This window comes from Fusarium musae, chromosome 10, assembly GCF_019915245.1.
Source record: "Fusarium musae strain F31 chromosome 10, whole genome shotgun sequence".
Lineage (NCBI taxonomy): Eukaryota > Fungi > Ascomycota > Sordariomycetes > Hypocreales > Nectriaceae > Fusarium > Fusarium musae.
The window spans coordinates 512436-535803 of record NC_058396.1 but is presented as its reverse complement, the minus strand read 5'-3'; the positions used below and the strand labels follow the sequence as shown (position 1 = coordinate 535803).

General features: G+C 48.5%; 6 protein-coding genes across 6 annotated transcripts; 2 read left to right on the top strand and 4 right to left on the bottom strand.

Annotated features, from left to right (window-relative positions):
• Positions 1-27: 27 nt before the first annotated feature.
• On the top strand, positions 28-1050 carry J7337_012340 (uncharacterized protein; the record flags this gene model as incomplete). Its single annotated transcript, XM_044829866.1, has 1 exon — positions 28-1050. One exon carries the CDS (start codon positions 28-30, stop codon positions 1048-1050), a length of 1023 nt encoding a protein of 340 aa, XP_044674782.1.
• An 874-nt stretch (positions 1051-1924) lies between these two features.
• On the bottom strand, positions 1925-2239 carry GRA1 (Nonribosomal peptide synthetase gra1; the record flags this gene model as incomplete). Its single annotated transcript, XM_044829865.1, is given in 2 exon segments — positions 1925-2213; positions 2226-2239. The coding sequence occupies 2 exon segments, from the start codon at positions 2237-2239 to the stop codon at positions 1925-1927; spliced, it is 303 nt and encodes a 100-aa protein (XP_044674781.1).
• A 5564-nt stretch (positions 2240-7803) lies between these two features.
• Positions 7804-10352, bottom strand: J7337_012338 (uncharacterized protein; the record flags this gene model as incomplete). The annotated part of the gene is made up of 5 exons (XM_044829864.1): positions 7804-8338; positions 8390-8558; positions 8606-9497; positions 9547-10061; positions 10115-10352. The coding sequence occupies 5 exons, from the start codon at positions 10350-10352 to the stop codon at positions 7804-7806; spliced, it is 2349 nt and encodes a 782-aa protein (XP_044674780.1).
• Positions 10353-11636: 1284 nt separating this feature from the next.
• Positions 11637-14174, bottom strand: J7337_012337 (uncharacterized protein; the record flags this gene model as incomplete). Its single annotated transcript, XM_044829863.1, has 3 exons — positions 11637-12130; positions 12189-12532; positions 12586-14174. 3 exons carry the CDS (start codon positions 14172-14174, stop codon positions 11637-11639), a joined length of 2427 nt encoding a protein of 808 aa, XP_044674779.1.
• Positions 14175-18687: 4513 nt separating this feature from the next.
• Positions 18688-19440, top strand: CUT2 (securin, sister chromatid separation inhibitor; the record flags this gene model as incomplete). The annotated part of the gene is made up of 1 exon (XM_044829862.1): positions 18688-19440. The coding sequence occupies one exon, from the start codon at positions 18688-18690 to the stop codon at positions 19438-19440; it is 753 nt and encodes a 250-aa protein (XP_044674778.1).
• An 855-nt stretch (positions 19441-20295) lies between these two features.
• On the bottom strand, positions 20296-21108 carry J7337_012335 (uncharacterized protein; the record flags this gene model as incomplete). The annotated part of the gene is made up of 1 exon (XM_044829861.1): positions 20296-21108. One exon carries the CDS (start codon positions 21106-21108, stop codon positions 20296-20298), a length of 813 nt encoding a protein of 270 aa, XP_044674777.1.
• Between the last annotated feature and the right edge of the window lie 2260 nt (positions 21109-23368).

Sequence of the window (23368 nt, the reverse complement as noted above, 5' to 3'; positions counted from 1 at the left end):
GTCTGCTGTTCGCTCAGTGTCTGCCTAATGGAGCCATACCCATTCCGATCGAGTCTGCCCACAGGACCGATTACCAAGATAATCACAGCAGAGGAATGGGACCGACGAAATGCCCATTGGCTAGATCAGCTGATGCACCCAGATAGCACGAAGGAAAAGTTTGGGCCGACCATCCAGGAAGAGGTAACGGAACAGACCTTCCCGCTTATCTCCAACGCTCGCCGGTATTTGCTCAGTCGATGGGCCAAGTCGGAGGACTTTGACCTGGACTCACGATTACTTGAGGCCCCGATCCTCCCGCAGGTAGAGGTAGAAGACAAGATTATCAAAGAGATCTTCACTGTCGAGACCGATGCAACCAAACGATCAATCCGAGCTATCGAGACAGCAGCTTTAGGCCTTCCTAAGGCTCACCAGAAGACAGCTGCACTAATCAAGCAGCATACAGACCGACTTTTTGCTTGCCGGGACCATGAGATTGACAACAAAACGATCATGGCACAAAGCGTAGCGAAGCTACGCCAGTCTTCATCTGTCAATGCAACAACTCTCCAGGTCGCATTCGAGGATAACGAGGCACGCCTTCGGTCTCGTGTCGACCCGGCACAGATGGCAAGAGAGAAGGGATTGGAGGCCTTTGGGGCAGATCTACAAGAGGCATTAAAGAGCCCAACTGTAGACGGATCGGCAGACCAGCTGATAGTGTTCTTGAAAACTCATTGGCGAATGCGGGATGATGAGATTTCAGATTGGCAGGACATGGCGAACTCGGTCTGCCAGACAGCGACAGAGGCAGGCCACCCTATGAATCGTACCGACCAGGAGGGCTGCGACAACCACGACTGGGATTCGCTTTTACGCCTGGCGAACACCCGCGGAGGAAAGGCCCTAGTCACTCTCTTAAACATGGAGCGTTGCGCTCTAGATGAGGCCTTTTTAGACAGACGAAACGAATGGTATAAAGAGGCTCTCACCGATGAGGAGTATGAGAGATGGAGCGATCTGTTTCCTATGGATGAGGAGCCCCAGTCTGGCGGGCAGCAGCCTTAGTGTGACAAAGAGTGAGACAGATCTCAGCTTCAAGGACAGACAGGTTTATGGTATAATAGTAGTATCTGGCAGCTTATAGTTTGCGAAGCAGGACACAGAGGCAGATGAGATAAAGGATGGGAGACTTTTGGTATGGTTTGCAAGCAGTATACTGAGGCCGATGGGGCGAAGGATAGGTAATGGTTTGTAGTCTGAGAAGGGCAAGACCAGGCATTAATAGCTATGCAGCCAGACAGGAGACCGACATTGCTCTTATATCACATTTTTGGTCAAATCTCAAGTCTGTATCTCTCTCAAGATGGTGACTAGGTTCCAAGCAGTAATTTCTGTCTGTCACGCGAATTAAAAGCCAGGGCTTATATATCCATCTGGCACTTTGCGACCAGGCAGATGTAGTCATTGTAGCGAAAGGTCAGCATTATGCTGTAAAACAGATAAAATGGGCTTGCATGATTGATGGCAATAATACGGGAATCTGTCTTCCATAGTGGTTAGTCTGTATCAATCTGTCTTCTATAGTGGTTTGTCTTTGCCATTCCGTCATCAGACGAAATCTCCTCAGTTGTCGAGCAAGTATCTGTAGCAAGCTGATCGGAATGGATGGAAATGAACATCTCTCGCCTGGCCGAATGGGGAAGTGGTCTTTTCGATTGGATGAATAATGGTCATTTACAGATGTAATGAGGAAGATAAGAAACACCAACAGCGGATCTCCTTATCTCATCTCTGGCGCTAAAACGTGCATTCGTGCTGATAGCCACTGACTACAATTACGTGAGAAGGAAGCTTTCTTTTAGTTAAAGAGAGCTGTCGGTCTACCCCTGATAGAAACACCAATTGAGCAAGGTAAGGCCCGTCACTCAAGCATCAGTTGCTAGGTCCGACGACCACGAAACTTGACTTGCCTGTCTTTACGGCCGACAAACTCGACGATGCCGTCGGCGTTGTAACGTGCTAGGTCACCGGTCGTATCGACTCGAGAGCCTGTTGCTTTAGGAGCCAGGTGGTCTAAGAACTTGGGATCCGTAATAAAGGCTTCCTGGGCAGATTCTGAGTCTAAGTAGCCTCGTGTCAGAGTATTGCCCTCGATCATGAGTTCACCCACCGCTACAACTGGGAGGATAATATTGGGGTCACTGGGCTGACCATCCAGCTCCTGTAGCCTACTGAGAAACCGATTAGGTTGCATTGTGACTGCGATTCCGATACACAGTGGGCCATAGCGAGTACGCTGGCATCTGTTGGTGCGTATCCGCTGGACAACTCATCTGCGGTGGCCCATGTTTCCACGTCTTTCTTGCGTAGTAGCTCGCCTCCAAGGATAAGAGCATTCAGGGAGGGGACCTCGGAAAGGGAGTCGCCCGTGAAAATGTGAGCGCGAGAACGGCGAAATTGACATTCAGTTGTTGTTTGCAAAGCCATCCATCAAGCTTGTCTCGGAAGCGATGCAGAGAGAGCCCCCCGATACGAGGCAAGCAAATATTTCGCCGATAGAAACATCGAACACATTTAGCGCAAACTAAAGCACGCGGATATCTGGGGTAAATCCTAGATAGGAGGAAAAGGAGGAGACACTGGTGTCGATGGCTCCGTGTTCTACAACAACGCCTTTGGGAGTTCCAGTAGAACCATATGTAAGAAGGACATAAGCAGGGTGAGTTGGTGATGGGTTATAGAGTGACTTTGAAAGCTTGGGAAACTCATCGACCACAGGTCTGGTCACCTCCGACGGCAGACCCTCAAAATCTTGGAATAACGGCCGGGTCTTTTGCAGGTATAAACTCGCCGTTGACACTCCTGATAATGTTCTTGAGTCGTTTGATCGGGTTAGACATATCGAGGGGAACAAAGCAGCCTCCACAGCGAAGGACAGTCAGCATGGCAACAATGGCGAATGCAGACTTTCCCATACAAAATGGGACCTTGACTTATGGTCCCCACCAACGCTGCTGAGATTGAGCCAGAATACCCAACAAATAGTCTAGTTTGGAATAGGTGGGAGAGTTACCTTATGATTGGATGGCGATACGCTCAGGGTAGTCCTTGTAATTCTGAAGAACAATCTCGTGCAGACAACCATTGAAAGTTTGTGGAAGCTTTCTATTCCAGGCCTTGGTCTCCTCCACGTCAGCGGGGTTTATCATGTCAATACACAACAGATTCAACGATGAGACGCTGTCTGCTAATTGCTTAATCACAGGAGTAAGTTGTTAAATCAGTCGCATGACCTGAGATTCTTCCAAAAGCTTAGCATCGAAATGAATCCCTGGATGAAGGTTGCTAGCCGAGGAGCTGCGCTCAGCAACTAAAAGTATGCCTTCCAGGTTTATCTGGTCGTTGATACAGGTTGCCCATGTCAATAAAGTCTGATCTTGCGTTTATTTCATCCGAATACTGTATAACAAGGAGAGTTTCAAAGTCGCAAGCCAGACGCGCATCGTCAAACACCTTGATGATATTTTGTAGACCAAACTGCTCATGCTCCAGGATCTAGGTTGACTTATTTTAAACGCCCAGAAGAAGCATATCAACTGGCGCCGTAGGATCGAACGTGACCCTGAATGGGACCATGGCACTCGTAGGTTCGTCGATATCATCGATATCGGCAAGGTCTAACGGCTACCGCCCACTACCAGACCAAAGACAACATCAGATGCTTTACACTGTTTTATAATGCAATAAAGCGTGCCCAGGCACCTCGTATCAGGGACGTTGCGGTAACTCCGGAACGCGCTGTGAGATCATCCCTAAGGCTAGTATCTTGAGAAATGATGTGATCGGCTGTAGGCTTGTACACTCTGAGCGCCTGCTGGATAAATGAGGGCATTGGAACACCCTCGAGGTAAGAACGCCAGAGCACCGGGCTGTGTCTGTCCTCTGATGGGGGAAATTGAGCAACAAAGCGATTGAAGGGAACGAAGAGAGGGATGGTTTGACCATGATATATCTGCTCAGTGGCTTCCAGGAGGCGTCGCAGTGACCAACCCGTCATATACTGCGTGGTGCAGAGTGAGGACGAAAAGGCTCTTGCCGTCCTTCTGTGTCACAATGCCTGACGCGGCCATGCTTTGTCCGAGCTTGCATGCGTTTTGTGGCTGGCTACCAATGAGTGCCTCTAGATCGTCTCCGTGGCTGCATCGCACCTTTTCCAAGACAATCACCAGCGACATGCCAGCTGCGACAGTGTCCACGACTCGCGTTCCAAGTACATGACTGCTGGCGTAGACATATTCCCAGGCACGTTGAAACAGCTCAGTGTCCAGATGAGAGAAAAGAAAAAACGCAAAGTTTAAGTCTTAAACCCCAGAGTCTTTGATCGAGAGTGCAACTAGGGCCTGCTGCAATGGGATAGCGGGATAATGTCTTGAAATTGAGATTGATCAACGCCACACGCACCACAGGCTTCGCTCAAGATATAGGCAGATGGATGGCCTGGCGGGAAAAACAGACTGTGGGGCCAACTCGATAGGCTCACCTTTCTGTGACAGGGAAGTCGTTATGGCACCCATATCGTACAACTTGAGATGACTGAAGATATCCTCCTCAGTGAGGTGAAAGCCCTATCTTCTTGCAGTAGCTACAAGTGCCATTTCTCTGACTGAATTACCCCCAATGTGGAAGAGGTTTGCGTTGGCATTGATGATTCTTTCACCATCTACCCTCAGAACCTTGGACCATGGCTGCTACAGGTCTTTCTCCGTTCAGTCAGCGGCCGACTTGGCTCGCTTTCTCCAAGACTTATTCTCATCTTTTGCAATTCATCAACAGTAACACAGACCAGCATAAGGCGAATGCTCTGTCGGTCCTTCTTACCCGATGGTGTCAGCGGGATATGGGTGACAGGCATGTAGAGTGTTGGAATTATGTAAACAGGCAGTATGCTTGAGAGACAGGATTCAAGACCAGACAGCATGGCACCGAATCTCGTCAAGACCTGCTCATCAACCTCTAGCTGGCATTCATCGCCCTTTGTCTCGTGAGCCTTAAGGATTATGCAAGCCACCAACGTGGTTGTTCCGTTTGGTGGGGTAAAAACATCCGCAATGATTTCAACGGCCGATTGAGTGTCGTTGTCAATATGGTGCTCGACTTCGCCATGTCGGTACTGACATTGCGAATGGATCGGAGTCCGGGCCGCTCGAAACCCATGGTGTCAGTGGCACTCCCCTGTATCGCCCCGGGTAACGTGTCGACCGTAGTATTGTGGTCTTTGAGCTTGACGCGAATCGGAATTGTTGCGATATTCGGTCCAATAATTGTGTCAATACCTGCTAGATGATCATTGCGTGCAAATACGGTTACCAAAAATACCATATCATCAGATTATTGGTAAGTCCCACCACACTCGTCTAGGCCGCTCGCAGTACGGCTGCCAGAGCAAATAAGTGTGGAATTTCAAGGTTCGACAGTTTTGACTCAATTACCGTATTGGCCAAGGTTGAATATGCTGCAAGTGACAGAGCTGGAAAAGTTGAGGGTGCTATGTCACTCACGTATGACTGCCAGCACTCTTTTGATTCCTGGTTCTCTGCAATACCGCTTGAGTACCTGCTGAAGGTGTTGAAAGGTACGTAGGGGCTTGGGATTGGTACACTAGCCGAACATGCTCTAAGAATACCATTCATCATAAGCTGTATGATGAAAACTCCACACCAAGTTCTCCTGACAAGTGGGCAGGTCTTGAATAAGCCTAAAACGTTACTGAGATTGGCCCAGTCTACCGATGGCAGCTTTGTCCTTTTCCAGCTCGGCTGCGGTATCGATATCGTGTTGCTCATACCACCAAAAGTCTTCAGTGAGGACAACTTGCACAATGCCCAAGGGTGCTGAGACTAGACGAGATCATAAATTGGGTGCTCTTTGTTCCGGGCTGAGATAGTTTCCATGCCGGATGGGCTTGCAAGGCACAAGTCTCCGATTGTCTTATAATCGTCACTCAAGTGCAGAGTGAGCTCCAACCGCCACACTAGGCGATTGACGTTTGGTCAGTCAAGCACGTGAGTGTCATAACTTACCACGACCTCCATTTCATCACTTCCTATGCCTAGCGCGCACTCTGTTACGGTTCTGTATGACGAAAGTCCCTGGCATTTCTTTCAATCTTCCTATATCCGATCCTTTTGAGCCCTTATATAGCCCTGGAGCTAGAGGCTTGAGCGATGAGCAAGCTTCGAATGTGTCTGGCTACCTCTGCATCCCTGTTCATGAGGCTAATATTGTTCATTCTAATTTGACCATAGGTTGCTGCGTCGACGTAGCTTTGCTGCACACTTCTAAGCCACGAGCTAGTATCTTGGCCCTAGTCTATCCTGACTCGAAGTGGCACGGTGCAGCTCGTTGGGGCAGCAATATTTTCGATCCTATCAACCGCTACAATTCGACCACTCAAAGCCGTGGCAAAAAGAACATCGTCTGAGTTTTCGTACTGTCCATAGAACATAGCCCACGTAGCTTGAATAGCAGATGCTATTATGGCGTCTGAAGTAGTGTGCCCCGGAAGTGATACACTCTGTGTTATGACAGAACTCGTTGAGTGAAGATCGATGTTTGAGGGTAACTTGGGAAAGGATAACATACGCGCCTTAAGGAGCCAGAAAATAAAAGACTTAAATTTAGAGTAATAAAATAAACTCTATAAATATTATCCTAAATTTATCCTAAATTTATTTCAAGTTACCTAAATCTTTTTTCTACCTAAGCTTAAGGTCCTAAGCTTTATTTCCTTCCCTAGGCGCCCCAGACATCGTATCCTTCCAAAAGCTCAGGCCAGTCTCAGGAAGTGGATTACTGACGATGAAGTATTACTTGGGTTTACGAAGCAGTAAATAGGGGGTGACAGACGAAGGATAGTAGGCTTTTGGCAATGATTCGTGGTCTCGGAGACTAGCCAGAGGTTAGTTACATCAGTAGCTATATAACAATGCAGACCGATATTTCTATCACATCGTCTTTCTGGTCAATCTTAAGTCTGTACCTCCGTCAAGTAGTTTGTGTCAGGTTTCAGCTTATGCCTTCTGTCTGCTAGGCTACTGTTAAGATACAAAAGTATTACCTACTTAGTGGTCTAACGGATATAGTGATCGTGGCATATGTATCGCACGAATTTTGAGATCAGTAGCTTCTATTCCGTCAAAAGACTGGTAGATCAGTAACCGAGCTGCTGAGACTTGACGCTGGTTTGATTACCATTGCGTCAGGGCTGGCCAATCGATCAAGTCGAACTTGAAACGCCTGTCAACTATCTTGGCAAACTGGGATCTTCGTCTTTATTCACATAGGTATCAGGAGCGTCAGTCTTCCTGGGGCTAATAGGCCCTGCAAAGCTGTTATCCAACTCATGCATTTCTTTGTGAGAGTTGAGCTTCACGGTATACTCTACAGCCTTCTAACCACCTGCTTTAGCTGTCCTTTAATCTTCCTTCCTTCTTCCAGCGTGAAACCTGGGCGTGGTTACGAAAGAAAAGAAGGTCATCTGTAGCAGAGGTTTAAGTTATTAGAGGTTAGGTACGTGGTACAAGCCCATGCGAGGCGTGTGATGTAACTTGTAAGCCAGTCCTTCACTACAGTTCCACTACCTCCAACTACCCACACAAGGTTTCCAAGCTGGAGATCGGGCCATGGCAGCGAGCAAGTTGTGGAAAGTCCCGAGATTTGAACAATCAGGTCATTTATTCACTAATGTGCTTTTAAGTGCTATAAATATGGTACTGCAATTATATGACCTCTCCTTGGTCATTCCTTCGACCCCCTCACCTAACTGTTCGCATTGAAAGCGCAGTAGTCGTAGTTGTCAACCTTGTTTCCTGCCCAGGCTGGAAAGGCAACCGCCTTTCCAGAGCCACCAAAGACAGCAAAAGTCGCAATGAAGACCATGACCTGAGTACCACCATCAAGAGCGGCAGAGATCAGGTAGTTCCACTTAACGAACCATTCAGGGCGGTATCGTCGAAGGTAAAACTGACCAAAGGCACCTAGGATGAAGTAGCTGGTGACTGAGGCGTTGAGGCCGACGAAGAGGTAACCGAGGTACCAGAGGATGATGGGGATGTTGAGGTAGGAGAAGATTCGGATGTGGGGGAAGAACTTGTGACCGAAGTAGAAGGGGAGAGGAGCGGCAAAGCCGATGAGGTAGGCGATGGTGACCCATTCGTAGCGAGCACCGATGGAGAACATCTTTGGAGCGATGGACCAGGCGATGGCGAGGGTATTGAACTGCTGGACTTGCGCTCCACTCCAAACGTTGGTACCTTCGGCTGACATGAGGATGGTAGCCTGGTTGTCGACGATGCTATACCGAGTTAGCTTTATGTGCCGAGATCCATGGTTCGTAGACTCTCACCTGATCATCATGACATAGTTGAGAAGGGCACCCATAATGCAACCAATAACCTGAGTAGTGAAAGTAGCTTTGGGAGAGAGCTTGTTTTGCTGGGCGAGCTTCAGGTCACGAAGGAGGAGGGTGCCCTGGCTGAAAGCGTTGTAGGTGTACGAAGTAAAGTACATGTTGGCTAAGATGGTCAGTATCGTAGGCGATGCAAATGGTGGGGTTACATACCAAGAGGGCGACCAGGGAACATGTAGCCAGCCAACATCTGGAAGATGGGCTGAAGGTTGAAACCAAAACCAGTGATGGCATATTGAGCGCCAAAGAAAACCATTATGACTACAAGGAAGAGGATAGCCAAGATAAAGCCCCACCACGGGAGAGTCGACTTCATGGCATACAAGCAAGACAATCCAACGATAACACTGGCGAGAAGGATGACGAAGTACCAACTGTTGGGAACCTCATCGTAGTCGAGCATGAGCTTGTAATGAGGATCGATGCTAGGGTCGTCGCGGAGCTTCTGCTTCTCTTCCTCGCTGCGGGTACCGGTCTGCTGCCAGAACTTGTATGTTTGAGGACGGAGAAGCTGCTTCACCTTGGCGAGTGTGATCCAGTTCCATCCCAGGCTGACTTCGGCATAGTTCCAGAGAAGCATGTGCACGATTGTGGCAGTGAGACCAGCGTTGGAGGTGATGAGATAGTTGATGTAGGTAGCAGTCAAGTAAGGAAGACCTTGCTGGTCGACGAGATCGTTGTTGACGGTGAAGTCGGGGTTCATGATGGCAGTCTCGTTGTAAGGAATATGGGAAGTAGTGTTGGAAGCTCCATCGTAGAGGAGCTGAGCCATGAAGGGGAAGTCCTTTGCGCGCCAGTAGTTTCCATAGTAGAGGCCCATAGATAGAGCGATACCACCGATGTAGCCGAGATAACTGTTGAAGAGTGTCTGAAGGGGCATCCAGAGAGGTGAGCCGAAGCCAGCGATGTAGTTCCAATCGAAGCAGATGCTCAGGAAGCCCATTCCCTCGTTACCTTGGGAGCCACCAAAGAGGTTTGTGAAGACGGGGTTGTGGCGGTCGGCGAGACAGAAGACGGAGACAGCAGAGAGGAGAGGGAAGATGTACTACTATTGTCAGCATGGCTTGGTGAGCTTGCATCGTCGGTGCACTTACCTCAGGGAACCACTCCCAGCAGAAGATGGCAACAAAGACAATCCAAAAGACCTGGAATCTCTTCCTGGTCTCTGACTTGGGCTTATGCAGAGTCTCCATGACAGTGGTGATGGGAAGGTTGGCAGGGTACAACATCTTGGTGGGGTAAAGCAGAACACTCCTCATCATACCAGCGACACCATATCCGATGAGCTGAGACGACAGGGTGATGAAGATACCGGCTGCCACGGAGGGGTATCCGCCATACCAGAGCTTCTGGACAGTCAAGGCCTCGGTAGACAAGGCTGAGACTGAAGCGGCTGATGCCATGAGGACGGCGGCGGTATGTTCCTTTCGGTTCCAGGGGCCGGGGTTGAGAAGACGACCGATTCGACCCCAGCGTGGGATGATGTGCGCGAGACCGGTACCGAGCGTTTCAGCGAGGACGGTCAAGAACATGACGGAGACGTAGACGACTTGGGGCTTGAAGTACATGATTTCTTGGAGGACAGCACCAAAGGCCGACAGTCCAATACCTATCACCCATCAGCACATTACATCTTGAGAGTAAGTTGGGTAGTATACTAACCAACGGCAAACATGCGAATCGTCCATGGGTTCATGGTAGGGTCATCATCGACCTGAATAACATGTGTGACGATATCCTCAGCAGTCTCAAGAGGCTGCTTCACCTTGTCAGACGACATGATCTCAATATCGTGCATATGCTTGTCATCCTGAGGAAGACCCCTCTTCTCATCAGCAGGATAGATATCCGCCTTGGAAGAAGGGCTCTCCGGGTTGGTCTCCTTCTCAGAGATAGTCATTGTAGCTTAATAAATTAAATTAAAACATGAACATGGAGAAGAGAGGATGTCGATGAAACCCAACTCTTGGCAGGGCGATGCAACATGTTTTGTACTCCATCATCTAAAACACCAAACAAGATCATCGCCAATACTACAATACAAAAGTCGTACTAGACCATCAAAGGCATTCCGGGTTTTCGGCACGCTATCGTACTGGATAGGACGGCAATACCCAACACAGTGGCACAGGAACTTTTTAAAAAGGACCCAACCTGCCAAAAGTTCCTGTCTTGTTCCCGATGTTATTTGCGGTAGGACGGGCTCATTTCGTATGTGATATCGCACTGCAAGACATGCGACTCGCCCCATGGGCCGATTTGATATCAATACAGGAGTTCCAACCAAGAATTGCAAGCCAGTGACATGTCCCCTACTACCAGCATCTTGCCCCCTTCCCCGCAAGATCACGCGTCTTTGGGTGCGAGTTAGCAACAAAAGGTCCTGGTAAAATCGGCATTTATGCGAGGTGACCTGCCAAGACTGGCTAGATCAGCCGAGCTCGCGCTGGATTGGGCAGTCAGTCCCATTTTCAGACCCTGGTCTATCAAGCCATCTATCGCCGAGTTAGCCGGGAGTGTCGTTTAAGTGCCGATGGTATTAATCGTTGATATTAGCAATCCTGGGGGCGCCTCATATGCTTAAGTTTGTAATTTCGCATTGACACGTTATCACATCATGAAAAAGCGTGAGATTTTACGTATGGTTTGTCGCGTGCTGACACGGGTCTTGCACGGGAATAGCCGTTAGTAACGGTCCATACGAAAGAGGCGAGAGATAAGCCACTCGCATTCAAGAGGTGGCACAGATATGGAAATACGGCTATCGGCGTCCCGTTGCTAGATCGGCCGCTCGATACAACACCAACGTGTTCTAGTGCGCCATCGAAGCTGAGGAACTTCTGTTTTGGATGCGGGCGGCTTATTAGACGCCGATGCCGGTTAACCGGTCCCTTATCCATCACGACCACATGCCACGATAAGAATAGCTTTAGGTTAACGTTCGTGGGGAAGGTCATTTCTCAATTCATCGTGCTATAACCTTCAATACTTCCCAATCTGTCATGAGGAATGCAGCCACCAATTTCTGGGGACATGCAAGCAAAGCAGCCAGTGATGATCGTGGAAATGAATGTTTTATGTACGAGAATCTATCTAATAGGCCATTCGCCACCGATTTTTACCCCAGCGCGTAACGTAGTAGTACAATCTATCAGAAGGATTCCGCGCAGAACTTCTGTTATCATTACAACACCCGCATTCTCCTCAATCCTTCGTCATAGACATCTCTCACGCCACTGTAATACTCTCCTTCTACTGGCTTCTCGATATCAAGCTCCTCCGTACCGAAGCCGAGATGTCCGACTGAGCTCTCATCACTCTTGCCCATCGACATCCTCCCCCATTTGATCTTTCGCCTCGACACGTCCCTGAGTTCTTCAACCTCTTCGTCGCCTATCAGCCGAGCGCTCATGCTGTCGTACTCGTTGCTCCTCATGCTCATCTTTGACGTTGCACGGCTAAGGGATTTGAGTTTTGTAGAGGGGTAGTGGCAGGCTGCTGATATAACTGCCGAGTTTGCGCCTGCGATAACCATCACGCCTGGTAGTTTTACAAAGGCGAGGAAGAGTGGCGTGATGGCGACTCCGATCGATACCAGGAGACCGACCAAGATAGCCTTGGATGAGAACTGGAGACCGACTGTGACGTCTCGTTTATACGGATATCCTGGGGCGTATGCTATGGTATGTCAGCACTTTAATCTGGGTAGCTAACTATTTGGGGTAAGTATGCTGACCTTCGTAATTGCTCACGTAAATACAGTTGGAGTAGATCCAGTGGAGCCCAATACTAATAATGATCAAAGGGATCGAGAACCGATAAGGAAGCTGAAGTCGATACGTCGCGTTCTGCGACCCGCGCGGTTCAGTGACGCGCAGGGAACGAAACGCAATACTGTACTTTGACCACTCAAACTCCGCTAACATGCGTGTGAAGAGGCCGTTGTACGCCAGGTAGCAGATGGAGAGGATAAGTTGCGGCGTGTTGGCAACCATGGTGAGTGAGATAAGAGGCAAGTTATCTAGATCGTTGTTCTTCACGTCTTCGTTCTGCGGCGCGTGCATGAATTTGGAATCGCTCCTGTTGATAGAGTTAGACCTTTCAGGTGTACTTATAGAGGGTTGCAGACTTACAGAGATTGACCATTGATGGCGATACTTAGCATGACTGAGGCCACGATGAGGGAGCTTCCAATGAGCAGAGATGACAGCACCCAGATGTTTCGGGGAACGGCCTTTCCAAATCTTCGTGGTGAGTTATTCTGCCACTGCCTCGGTCCCTGAAGCCATTTATAATTCTGATTCATCTCACCCAACCTCGTCGGCGTCGGTTTTGCTGTCTTTCTCAGATCATCCATCGTCAACGTACAGATGCCCCTTGTCTCCTCATCCGGCCTCGAAATAAACGACGCAATCGCATCTCCCGGCGTCATAAGCGGATTCTCATCCCCCCAAACACGAAGTTTCAGGACCAAAAGACACAGCACGGTCTTGAAGAGACACATGATGCAGACAATGAGCAAGAGACTGTTCGCTATGCTTAATCGACACGGCGCCTCGTACTTTTCCGAGTAACACCGATCAACCTGCATCACACGATACTTGGTCTTGAAAACCCTTGGGTCTGTGATGATGGCACCGGATTGAGGATCAAAGATATTGCGCGTACCCTGCATATCCCACGTTCCGTAAACGTTCATGTAAGAGCGTGAGCCTGGCTGAGTGTAGCCATATTCATCTGGTGGAGTGGATACCAGATAACTGGGCTCGGGATTTGACAGGTACTGGTTCGTACTACCGCTGCCCTCAGATGTCCTTCCGGTGCGTGTAAATGCGTCCACTGTCCAGAGAGGATTGGTGACGTTGAGATCGGCAGTGTTTGTCGTGTTCAGGAGTACATCAGCTCGTTTCCAACCAACTGTTTCATTTCGGTATATATCGTCAAAGTCGTAAATTATCATCATCAAATGTCGCCAGTGTGTCAAGGCTTGTTGCGGGTTGTTGTATCGATGGATACAGTCGGGCAGATACATCTCAACCCAATTTCCATCTGTCTGGTTAACCACGAAAGAGTCATTGATGGGCTTTAGCTTCTCGAGAGATTCGGGGTTGCCGTTGCCCTGTGATCGATCACTGTAGTTCAGTCTATCGTAGTAGGCCTGGGTGATTGAGGGAAGTCCCTTCCAGCCTCCTTGGACGAGTTCCGGAGAGCCGATCATGACTGTGAAGCCATTTGTGCCTTTACTCTCGAGGACGCAACCGTTGAAGACGAGATGAAGCGGGACAGAGCTCATGGAAAAGAGAGACCAGAAGAGGATTTTTCGCCAGCCCAGAAAACGAAAGTTTTTGAGTGATTGAACGCCAATCTCTAGCCAATGACCCGAACGATGCGCAGCGTCGACTTCAGCTCTCGTCGGCGCAACAAGGCCTTGCATGAAAAAGTTGGACGACGCCAGAATACCCGTACTCACAATATTGATGAGCAAATGAATCCACAAGTTCGCTTTCGCAGTGGTATCGCAGTTCCCCTTGTACAAAACACTCTGTCCCAACGCATCACCAGCATCCCTCCCACTGGTCATCACATCGTCTCCATCGTCACGCTTCAGGCCAAACAGCGACACGAAGAGCGTGACAAAGAGGAGCGTCGTGAGCGTACTCACGAGAATGGTGAGGTACACGGCTGTGAGCTTCCATCCCGAAAAGCGACTAAAGCAGCCCATGGTGAATGGCTCACCCAGCGAAGGGGGCTGGTGCGGAGAAATTTGGGCGTTATCCAAGGCAGACAAGTCAGATCAGCCCTACCAATCAAACGCGTGGATCACTCGTTACTCGTTAGACAGAAACACGCGACAAGCTCGCTTTTGGGACCGGCCTTATGGAGACCATGAGAATCCTTCGGAGGATCAGTTATTCAGAAAAGGCTTAGAGAGAGAGAATGCATTTGTAATCTGAAGAAGTGTCCTTCTTCCAGGTTTCGACAAGGTATCATCCATATTTCGTCATCCGATTTCTTTTTTTACTTCTTGCAGAGAACATCCTCACCCAAACCGTCGTGGCTGCGCCGAAGGATCAGCGACGAGGGGAGAAGGCCAGTAAGAGCGCTTCGGTTAAGGTGATGGGGTCATTCGGGGTTTCACTACATTCCTTATGACAGAAATAAAAGGACAGTGTCTGGGTATCAATGGAAAAGAGGTGAGAAGGATTTTGTCACTGCCCCTGGTTTAAATTGACGGCCCCCAAATTCCCGCTCTTAGTTAGGAGAGCGAGGCTGGTTATGCAGTGAGATTTTGGTTCGAAAACGGGAGGCTCGGGAGGACGGAGTTTTAGATGACCCGGATCTCGAAATAGAAATACATGGGATGGTACGGAGTAGGGAGTAGAGAGGTCATTGATCCGGAGACTTTTCGGCTGATTGATACTGTAGATAGAATTGGTGGGCTTGCTGTGCCTCACAGCTTCTCAGAGTTATGACGTAGTGCATTGACACTTTTGACTTACACTTACCCTATGTTGGGACATGTTAAAAGCAAAACCTTCACTATAAGCAGGCAAAGACTACATATATTTCCAGAGCAGCACTAAACAAATACAGAGATCTATCTTTTCAAGAAGAAGCATCGTCTAGATTAGATCATGTACTACGTGGTTATGGACGTGATTGACGTGGCTATAAAGTTAAGCTTTAGGTTGTGAAAATGTGTGATGAATGATACTCGACGGATGGAGCATCTCACGAGCCTGCCATAGCACCCGTGGATCAAAAGAAAAACCAGCTATAATAATAAAAATATAATTAAAAACATATCGAATAGGAATTACGTATCACGATAGCACATTGGAGCTTAGTTGACTTGAACCTTTGACGGATAGCAAATATGAAAAATTGCCCAATCAACACCGAAACCTTATTCATTTTGACTTTTTGTCAGAACTTTCATATTTTATTATAAAAGAGTCTGTCTATATCTCGCCCTCCCACAAATTTCTCTCCTCCTCATTTCTCCAAACAACCATGACGACCCCATCTTCCACCCATCTTTGCTCTTTTCCTGAGGAGACCATCGACAGAATATGCCAGCAGCTCTGTCCCTGCTGCAGCGAAGACCCTGTTTTTCGATACTTCCTTCGCTCCAAATGGCCGAACCCGGCTCGTGACAGAAATTGCCTGTTGGCCTTATCTCTGACATGCCAGAAACTTAGGCGTATCTCCCAACCGCACTTGTATCATCGACCGATGGGACACGACTTCCTTGGTTTCATCAACACCATCGATGGAACCCCAGCTCTTGGTAAACTTGTCAAGGAGCTCTATGTGAACGGCGACGTAATGGAGTCTTTGAGTGTTCGGTATCTCGACCAATTCCTTCATAGGACAGAATATTCCACAGCAAGGCGGCAGTTACTCCTCGAGGCCGTGGATTCCTTCATGCCCGTTCTTCTCTCTTTGACACCAATGCTCACCAAGCTTGAGGTGTTTTTCGGGTGTGACCGGCAATTCTCGTCGACCCCGTATGCATGCCTTTGGAATTTGAAGGAACTAAATATAACCTTTCCAGGGGCGCTTAACTCCACCTACCTTGGAGGCATGGACGGCGTGGCTGGCCTACTGCGCGCAGCACCTCTACTGGAAAGAATGCAACTAACCGACTTCGGCACTCCAAGGGCAGGTTTTTATCACGGCAATGTCAACGAAATTACACTGAGATCATCCATACTTCCCATCGATGAGATGAAGACCATCATGCGTAGATTCCCAAAACTACAAACTTTTCGGATCAGTACACCAGCTTTTTGGCGGAACATAGGTGGGAGATTAGGTCCAGCGTACAAGGTTGAGGATGTCCTGATGCTGAGAAGCGATACGCTCAAACACGTCGCACTCGAGCTTCCAGAGCATGGCATCGATGGTGAACTAGTAATCCAAGATCTCTCAGGCATGGAAGTCCTTGAGACACTGTACATCGATAGCGGCATGCTGCATCGCCGATGGAAGCAGGACCGTCAGCCTGCACCGAGGATTTGCCACATGCTCCCAAAATCTATCAAGGAGTTCGGTCTCATGGGGAGCGCATATCCGCTGGTTCATGAAGAGGTTGTGGAGTCAATCAACATTTCAGCCCAGGCATTTCCTCACCTGAAAAAGGTGTTTGTTGGGCAGTTTCAGGAACAATGGCCAGATGACGGGGTTGAATGGGAAAGCAGGTATGCCTCGGCTTGTGAAGCTCACAACATTGAACTTTCATTGTGGCTGCCTCCAAGCTTACAGGATCTTATGTCCAAGTGGACGAATTGGGATCCAATTTGAGGAGGTGCTGGGCAACACTGGTTTATTTCCGAGGATTGAGGTTTACAACTGTATTCGAAACTCGTTCGACTAGTATCGTTTGAACAGAAGATACTCTATACCAAGAGATTGTCCATGACCTTGCAGAACTTAGAATTAGACAACAAATTAAGCATGTAATTCACTAAACTGCGAACAGTAATTGTCGCGAATTGAGATATGATGGCTGAGCTAAGTTTGACCGGCCCAATTGGTTCACATTGGATTCAGTTTGCGGGGTTCACACCATTATGATCCTTCGCAAGGCACTTGGAACCTGAAGGCTGGGATGACCTTGCCTCAAAGGTATTAGACCTCGGTACCAGTCAGGTGGGAGCTGAGGCTAAACTTAATGACAACGGAGCTAACGTTCCCGAAGGTTGTGACCTGGTATGGCTAATGTTACCGCCGCTGATCAGGATGGTGATGAAACAGAGTTGTCTTCATTTATCTGAGGATAGGCCTCGGTAAAGATGAGTTGGTGGCCAGTTCAAGACGACTTTTAAGACTCAAGATGGTGTTGAATTAATTTGTTCACGAACCTCGGCTCGGAACCAGATGTTGTTAACTTGAAGCGGGTTCTCAGATTCCATATTACTTCCCCTCAAACGATGTTGATGAGCCTCGGTACTGTCTCCGGCTTGTAGCTCAAGATGGTGGTGAGACAAGCCAGTCTGCTCAGTCTAGAGCTAATACGGTGTTTCTCGCGATCATGGAACCTTGGCGATGTTCGGAAACCGGAATGATCATCAGTCTGAAAATGCTGTAGTGGAGACGCTACATGTCGATCCAAGATGTTGTCCCAACATATCGGGCGCCGGTCTCCCAAAACAAAATTAGACATACTTTTAGACATATTCCGCTATCGGAACGATAACAAGCTCGAGCGTTCTTGACACCTGCTAGCGTCCGAGCACAAGAAGATCATCAGTTCATACCGAGTCATGAAGTCCTTAGCTGTCCAAGCCCAAGGGATCAAACAAGCCAGTTTCAACTACAATACGAGAACGCTAAAACCTGTTGGACTGAAACAAGAAGACAAAGTCACCATGACCTTGTCGACAATCGCAATCTATCGAAAACCCAAATTCCCGTCCTGTTTTTAATGCTCTAGCGCTGAAATACCCGTAATCTGGCCAGTATAACCTTGCACGCGTGCATGGAACTTACCGAACCGAGGTCATTTTACTCCGGTCATTCCTGAGACCCAAGACTCATCAAACTCGAAGTGGTATGGGCTGACCACGTTAGCGGGTTTTAGTGTGAAACCGGGAATAAATGCGCACTGCCACCATCACCTCTCTCTCCTGAGGCCACCAATTCTCGTGGTGGTTTCAGGTATCCCTGTCTAAAAAAGCAACTGTCAAAGCGGCACACCCATCAGTGGCCCAGTGGGTAAGCTTTGGTTCCCATCAACGTGGTCATAGGGCGCCGTTTCACACTGCCATATTGCTCTGTTTCGATGATCAGTGGAGTTGGTCTTGACTTGGCGCAACGGGGCTCATTTCCCGTTTTGATGAGGGCTTGCGAAGAGACTACTCGTTTTGGCGGCGGCAGACAAGGGCTTCTTGCATGACTCGGGAGTTGAGATTGGTGGGATGCATGGTGATAGGTTTGAGAACGAACGGGTTTGTGCTCTTGATTTGTTTCCGGGAGATAGAGAGATTGCTTTGATCTTTGCTTCTTGGTGCCGAAAAGTGATCCATCGTCTGTACTCGAGTTATTCCAAAAAGCGCTAGACTTGCGAAAGCACGGAAGATGGATGTTTCGCTGATATTCAAGATAAATACCTGAGATAGCCTCGATATTGATGGAATGAAATCAAGCCTCTCAGTCATTCACTCACTCAACAGCCTTTCTTTCAAATCCAACTCATCCGTCTTCGATTCTTCTTCGCCTCAACCGCCAAAATGAAGTTCTCCATCATCTCTACTCTTCTCGCCGCCACAGCCTCTGCTCTTCCCGCTGGTCAGGATGCCGCTGCCCTCGAGGCTCGCCAGCTAGGCGGCAGCATCACCCGCAACGACCTTGCCAACGGCAACAGCGGTTCATGCCCTGGCGTCATCTTCATCTACGCTCGCGGCTCCACTGAAGCCGGCAACCTTGTTAGTGACCCTCCACCAACTCCCCCCATGTTACAGATCATAACTAACTCTTTTATGAAGGGAACTCTCGGTCCCCGCGTTGCTTCAAAGCTCGAGGCCAAGTACGGCAAGAACGGTGTCTGGATCCAGGGCGTCGGCGGTGCTTACCGCGCTACTCTTGGCGACAACGCTCTTCCTCGTGGAACTTCGAGCGCTGCTATCCGTGAGATGCTGGGCCACTTCAACGACGCTAACCAGAAGTGTCCTGATGCTGTCCTCATCGCCGGAGGATACAGCCAGGGTGCTGCTCTCGCCGCTGCCAGTGTCACCGACGTCGATGCCGGTATTCGTGAGAAGATTGCTGGAGTTGTTCTCTTCGGATATACCAAGAACCTCCAGAACCGGGGAAAGATCCCCAGCTACCCTGAGGACCGCACCAAGGTCTTTTGCAACACTGGCGATCTCGTATGCACTGGTTCGCTCATCGTTGCTGCTCCTCACTTGGCCTACCAGAGAGATGCTTCCAACGGTGCTCCCGAGTTCCTGATCCAGAAGGCTGATGCTGCTGGGGCCGCCTAAGCTAGTTGATGGAGGGCGAAGGACTAGGCTGGCCTATTCTTGTATTTTATGAGGTTTACGGTTTCCATTGGTTTTTGTTTGTATCTACTTCATGGAGGAATGGCTTTAGTGACCATGGACACTGAGACTCAATACGATAGCGCTATCGCATTGACTTGCAAAAGGCTTGCCCCCGGGAACGTGAACTGCCGTGACAAATTGCTGACCATCGTCATGACGCGAGATGACCGTTGAGAAAAGATAATTTTCGATATATCACATTCTCAGAACATGGTTCAATACGAACAAGCCTCATCGCAATTGGCGGTTTCGTCCCATCTTGTCCCCTGCATGTTGTATCGGAAATGTCTGAGGTGCCGGCCAGGGGTTCCATGCTGCAGGGGTTGCCATGCACGCATTGCATATGATAGGGCCCATGTGACGATACATCTGGCAGTGGGGGAATTGCCAAGCATGATAGGTACACTTTTGAAGAAATACTTGTTCGAGAACTGTGATATCTGACTTGACTTGCGACAAAGCTCTCACATTGGAGGAATCAGCTTTCGCATGGGATTCCGCATTTCTTAATTGCATTAGCATCATTGCATTGGTAGTAGGGGGCAGTATTATTTGATAACTTGGCGAAAGCCACTGTAGCATCCAGCCACTGCTCATTTCATATAAGTGAATGAACTGGAAATTAGGTTGTTGCCGCACGCTCAAGGGTGTAAGAAGAATAAGCTTAATCGTATGAGAAAACACCCCTCGGTGTCTTGGTACAAAGATCTCCTGAACAGTGTCGGCTTCTTGTATGCCGAATACGTCGTCTATTTTTAGGCATTGTCTCGTCTATCATGTCTATACTCTACAGCCTCATTTTACCAAATAGCTGACCTTTGACTTTCCCTTGCTCCTCGCAATCTTCTTAACCGTCGTCTCACCACAAAGATCCGTAGTATCAACATGCGTTCCCCCACATGGATAAACCTCCGCTCCAACAATCCTCACAACACGAAATTTTGTCTCCCCAGGTCCCAAAAAGCTCGCATCAGGCGTGAGGTGTTCAAGGCCGTTCTTGCGAAACTCCTCAGCGTCCCACCAATCAATCTCAACTGGCATCTTGGCCGCTAAAAATTCATCGACTTTCTTTTGAATGGGCTCTTTGTACTTTCCGTCGATGAGACCTTGGAATTCGCATGATGCCGAGTCAGGGAAGTGAGAGGCTTTCAACTCTTCGAAGCCCTCGACTGTGTCTTTGAGGAGATGGTTGACTGCCGAGCCGAGGACATGACCGGCGGTGTGATAACGTGAGAAGAGAAGACGCTTCTCAACGTCGATTTCTTGCGTGACTTTGTGTCCCTCTGTGAACTTCTTGTCTGACTCGAATCTTCCAAAATGCAAAACCTGGCCATCGCGAACAGCATCCATACGAGCAGATGCAACAGTAAATGAAGCCCCAGCCTCATCCGTTATTTTCCCAACATCTGAAGGTTGACCTCCTCCTTGCGGATGAAAGATTGTCTCTTCTGTGACGACTGCATAGTCTTCATCGGTGCCTTGCTTAAATAGCTCACGATTCTCAGCTTCCAAACTGGCAAATGGTCGAATTGCCGTGATCAGTGTTTGTAAAGAATGGAGCTTTGCATTGCGCTGGAAAGTCAGCACAGTTCGTGCTGCTGATGCCATTTTGTGAATGTGAAGAAATAATTCAAGAGGATGAGAGAGATGGAAGTATGCGAGTGCGAGGGCGAGAAATAACTGATGAATCAACGAATGAGAGAGGCGAGCACTAAAGCGGAGGGGGCTTAGTGCTTAGGTTTCAGTGAATCACAGGGCGCGCCTTTGCAGCTTATCGCTTATCTAATTGTTAGTGCAAGACAGCCTAACCTAGAGAAGAAGGTATTTGCTGCTGTCATCACTTTTGGAAACAAAGAGCAGCAAATAGAATGAATGACTGTGAAACTTGGCTAATACATTTGACGCGGATGTGCAACGGATGAGCTTTACGAGACCGTTTCTTAGTGCCGTGTTGTGCCGTGCCCTCTGGGTATCTTTACGGAGTATGTATCAAATAATCATTGTGTTGGCAATTAGACGAAGAGAGACAGTTGCAATTCGATTACTCATCACGCAGTGCGATACCTGTTGAGAGATGAGAACAAAGCACATTAATTGTTTTTTGCACATCTAGAGCCAAAGATTTACCACCCTAGGCTGTACTGCCGCTGAGCTAGGGCTGTGAATGGTTTCAATAGACGCCGTGCGTGCAGCTGAGGTGTTTCTCACGGAAAACAGTGGAGACTTTCGCAGTCACTTCGAACCAACATGCTAAGGTACGTCTCAATCACCTTGCGATTGCTTATTAAATAAATTAGGCAGCAAGGCAGGTGCTGCCCAATATACCCTACAACTTATAAAGGAAAGTTAGAATTACATAATCAATATATAAGATCTGCCTGTTAAAGAAGTTAGACTATGAGACTAATCTCACTTTCCTTACACTAATAGTTATCACCACTCAATATGTGCAATAGCCTCCAGGAAAAAGCTCACTCATGCTTCCACTGCGAGCAAAGATTTCTCATTCGGGATTGCAACGACCCACAGCCCCTTATCCACATCGATGGCCCAAAGAGTGATCATTATTGGAGATTGTGGCCTCCAGACCAAGAGCCGATCACTCTCTCAGAACTCAAGCAAATGGCTAATCTAGGATGTGCTTTTGCAGAGTACATTTTTTTGAAGTTCAATTCTCGTCAAGAAGAAGTCTCTGACAATGCCTTTGTCAATCGGGTTCCTCCAGCTATGGGAGACACTGAGCCCAACTCCATCGTTGTTACACTTTCAGGAGAGAACCATCACGAAACGAATTCATACTTTACATATATGACAGAACAAGGTCGGACCTCGCGCAATTGTCTTCGTGGGCCATTATCTAATGCACCTAGACAGGAAGTAGCACAGCTGACGAAGTTCCTCAAAGACCTCCGAACTTGTTACCCGCATCACCACACGCTTTTAGTCTGGCAAAAAAATGGGCTCATGAGTGTCTCCAAAATCATACATCTTGTGCCAGTCCATCTGTAGACTTCATGCCAACAAGAATCATCAAGATATTCGACTCTGGAAAAAGGATTGAGATTGTCGAGAGAAATTCCCCGGCTGCCTACGCAGTTTTATCGTACTGCTGGGGCGGCCCGCAACGAATCACTCTCAGCAAGGCTCGAGTAAAGAATGGCCAACTTTCCTTCGAAACAAGCACTTTACCACAGACGTTGCAGGATGCAGTCCGTGTTTGCGGCGAGCTTGGCCTCAGCTTTCTATGGGTTGATGCTCTATGCATCATACAGGACGTTCCGGAGGATAAAGCTACAGAAATTGGACAGATGGCAAAGATTTACGAAAACTCGTATGTCGCAATCATGGCTAGCAGAGCAAAGAGTGTTGAGGAAGGATTCCTGCACCCACGGTCACATTTCGGAGCAGACAGGCGCTCTTCTGGCTTTCGTCTTCAATATGAGACCAAGAACGGCCGAAGAGGATCTGTCGTATTGGTGGAGGAGTCCTGTTCTCAGACTTACGCTGATCCTCTGAGTCTTCGCGCATGGGCATACCAAGAGTTCATCCTTTCTCCAAGAATTCTTGATTACGGGGAGCTGAGAACAACATGGATCTACTGGGCAGATATCAATCCAACAGATGGATTTCTATCAACACCAACTTCGTACTGGAGCCGACAGAGGTTTCAGGAAATAATGTCTCCCTCTATTGAGGCTAATTCCGTCTCGCCCCGTCAACTGTGGAGCACTCTGGTTCTATGCTATATGCGTAGCTCAATAACCGATCCTTACGACCGCCTTCCCGCGCTGGCAGGTATTGCGGAACGTCTGAACACTATCATGAAAGACGAATACATTGCAGGTTGCTGGAAAAGTAACATCTGGCT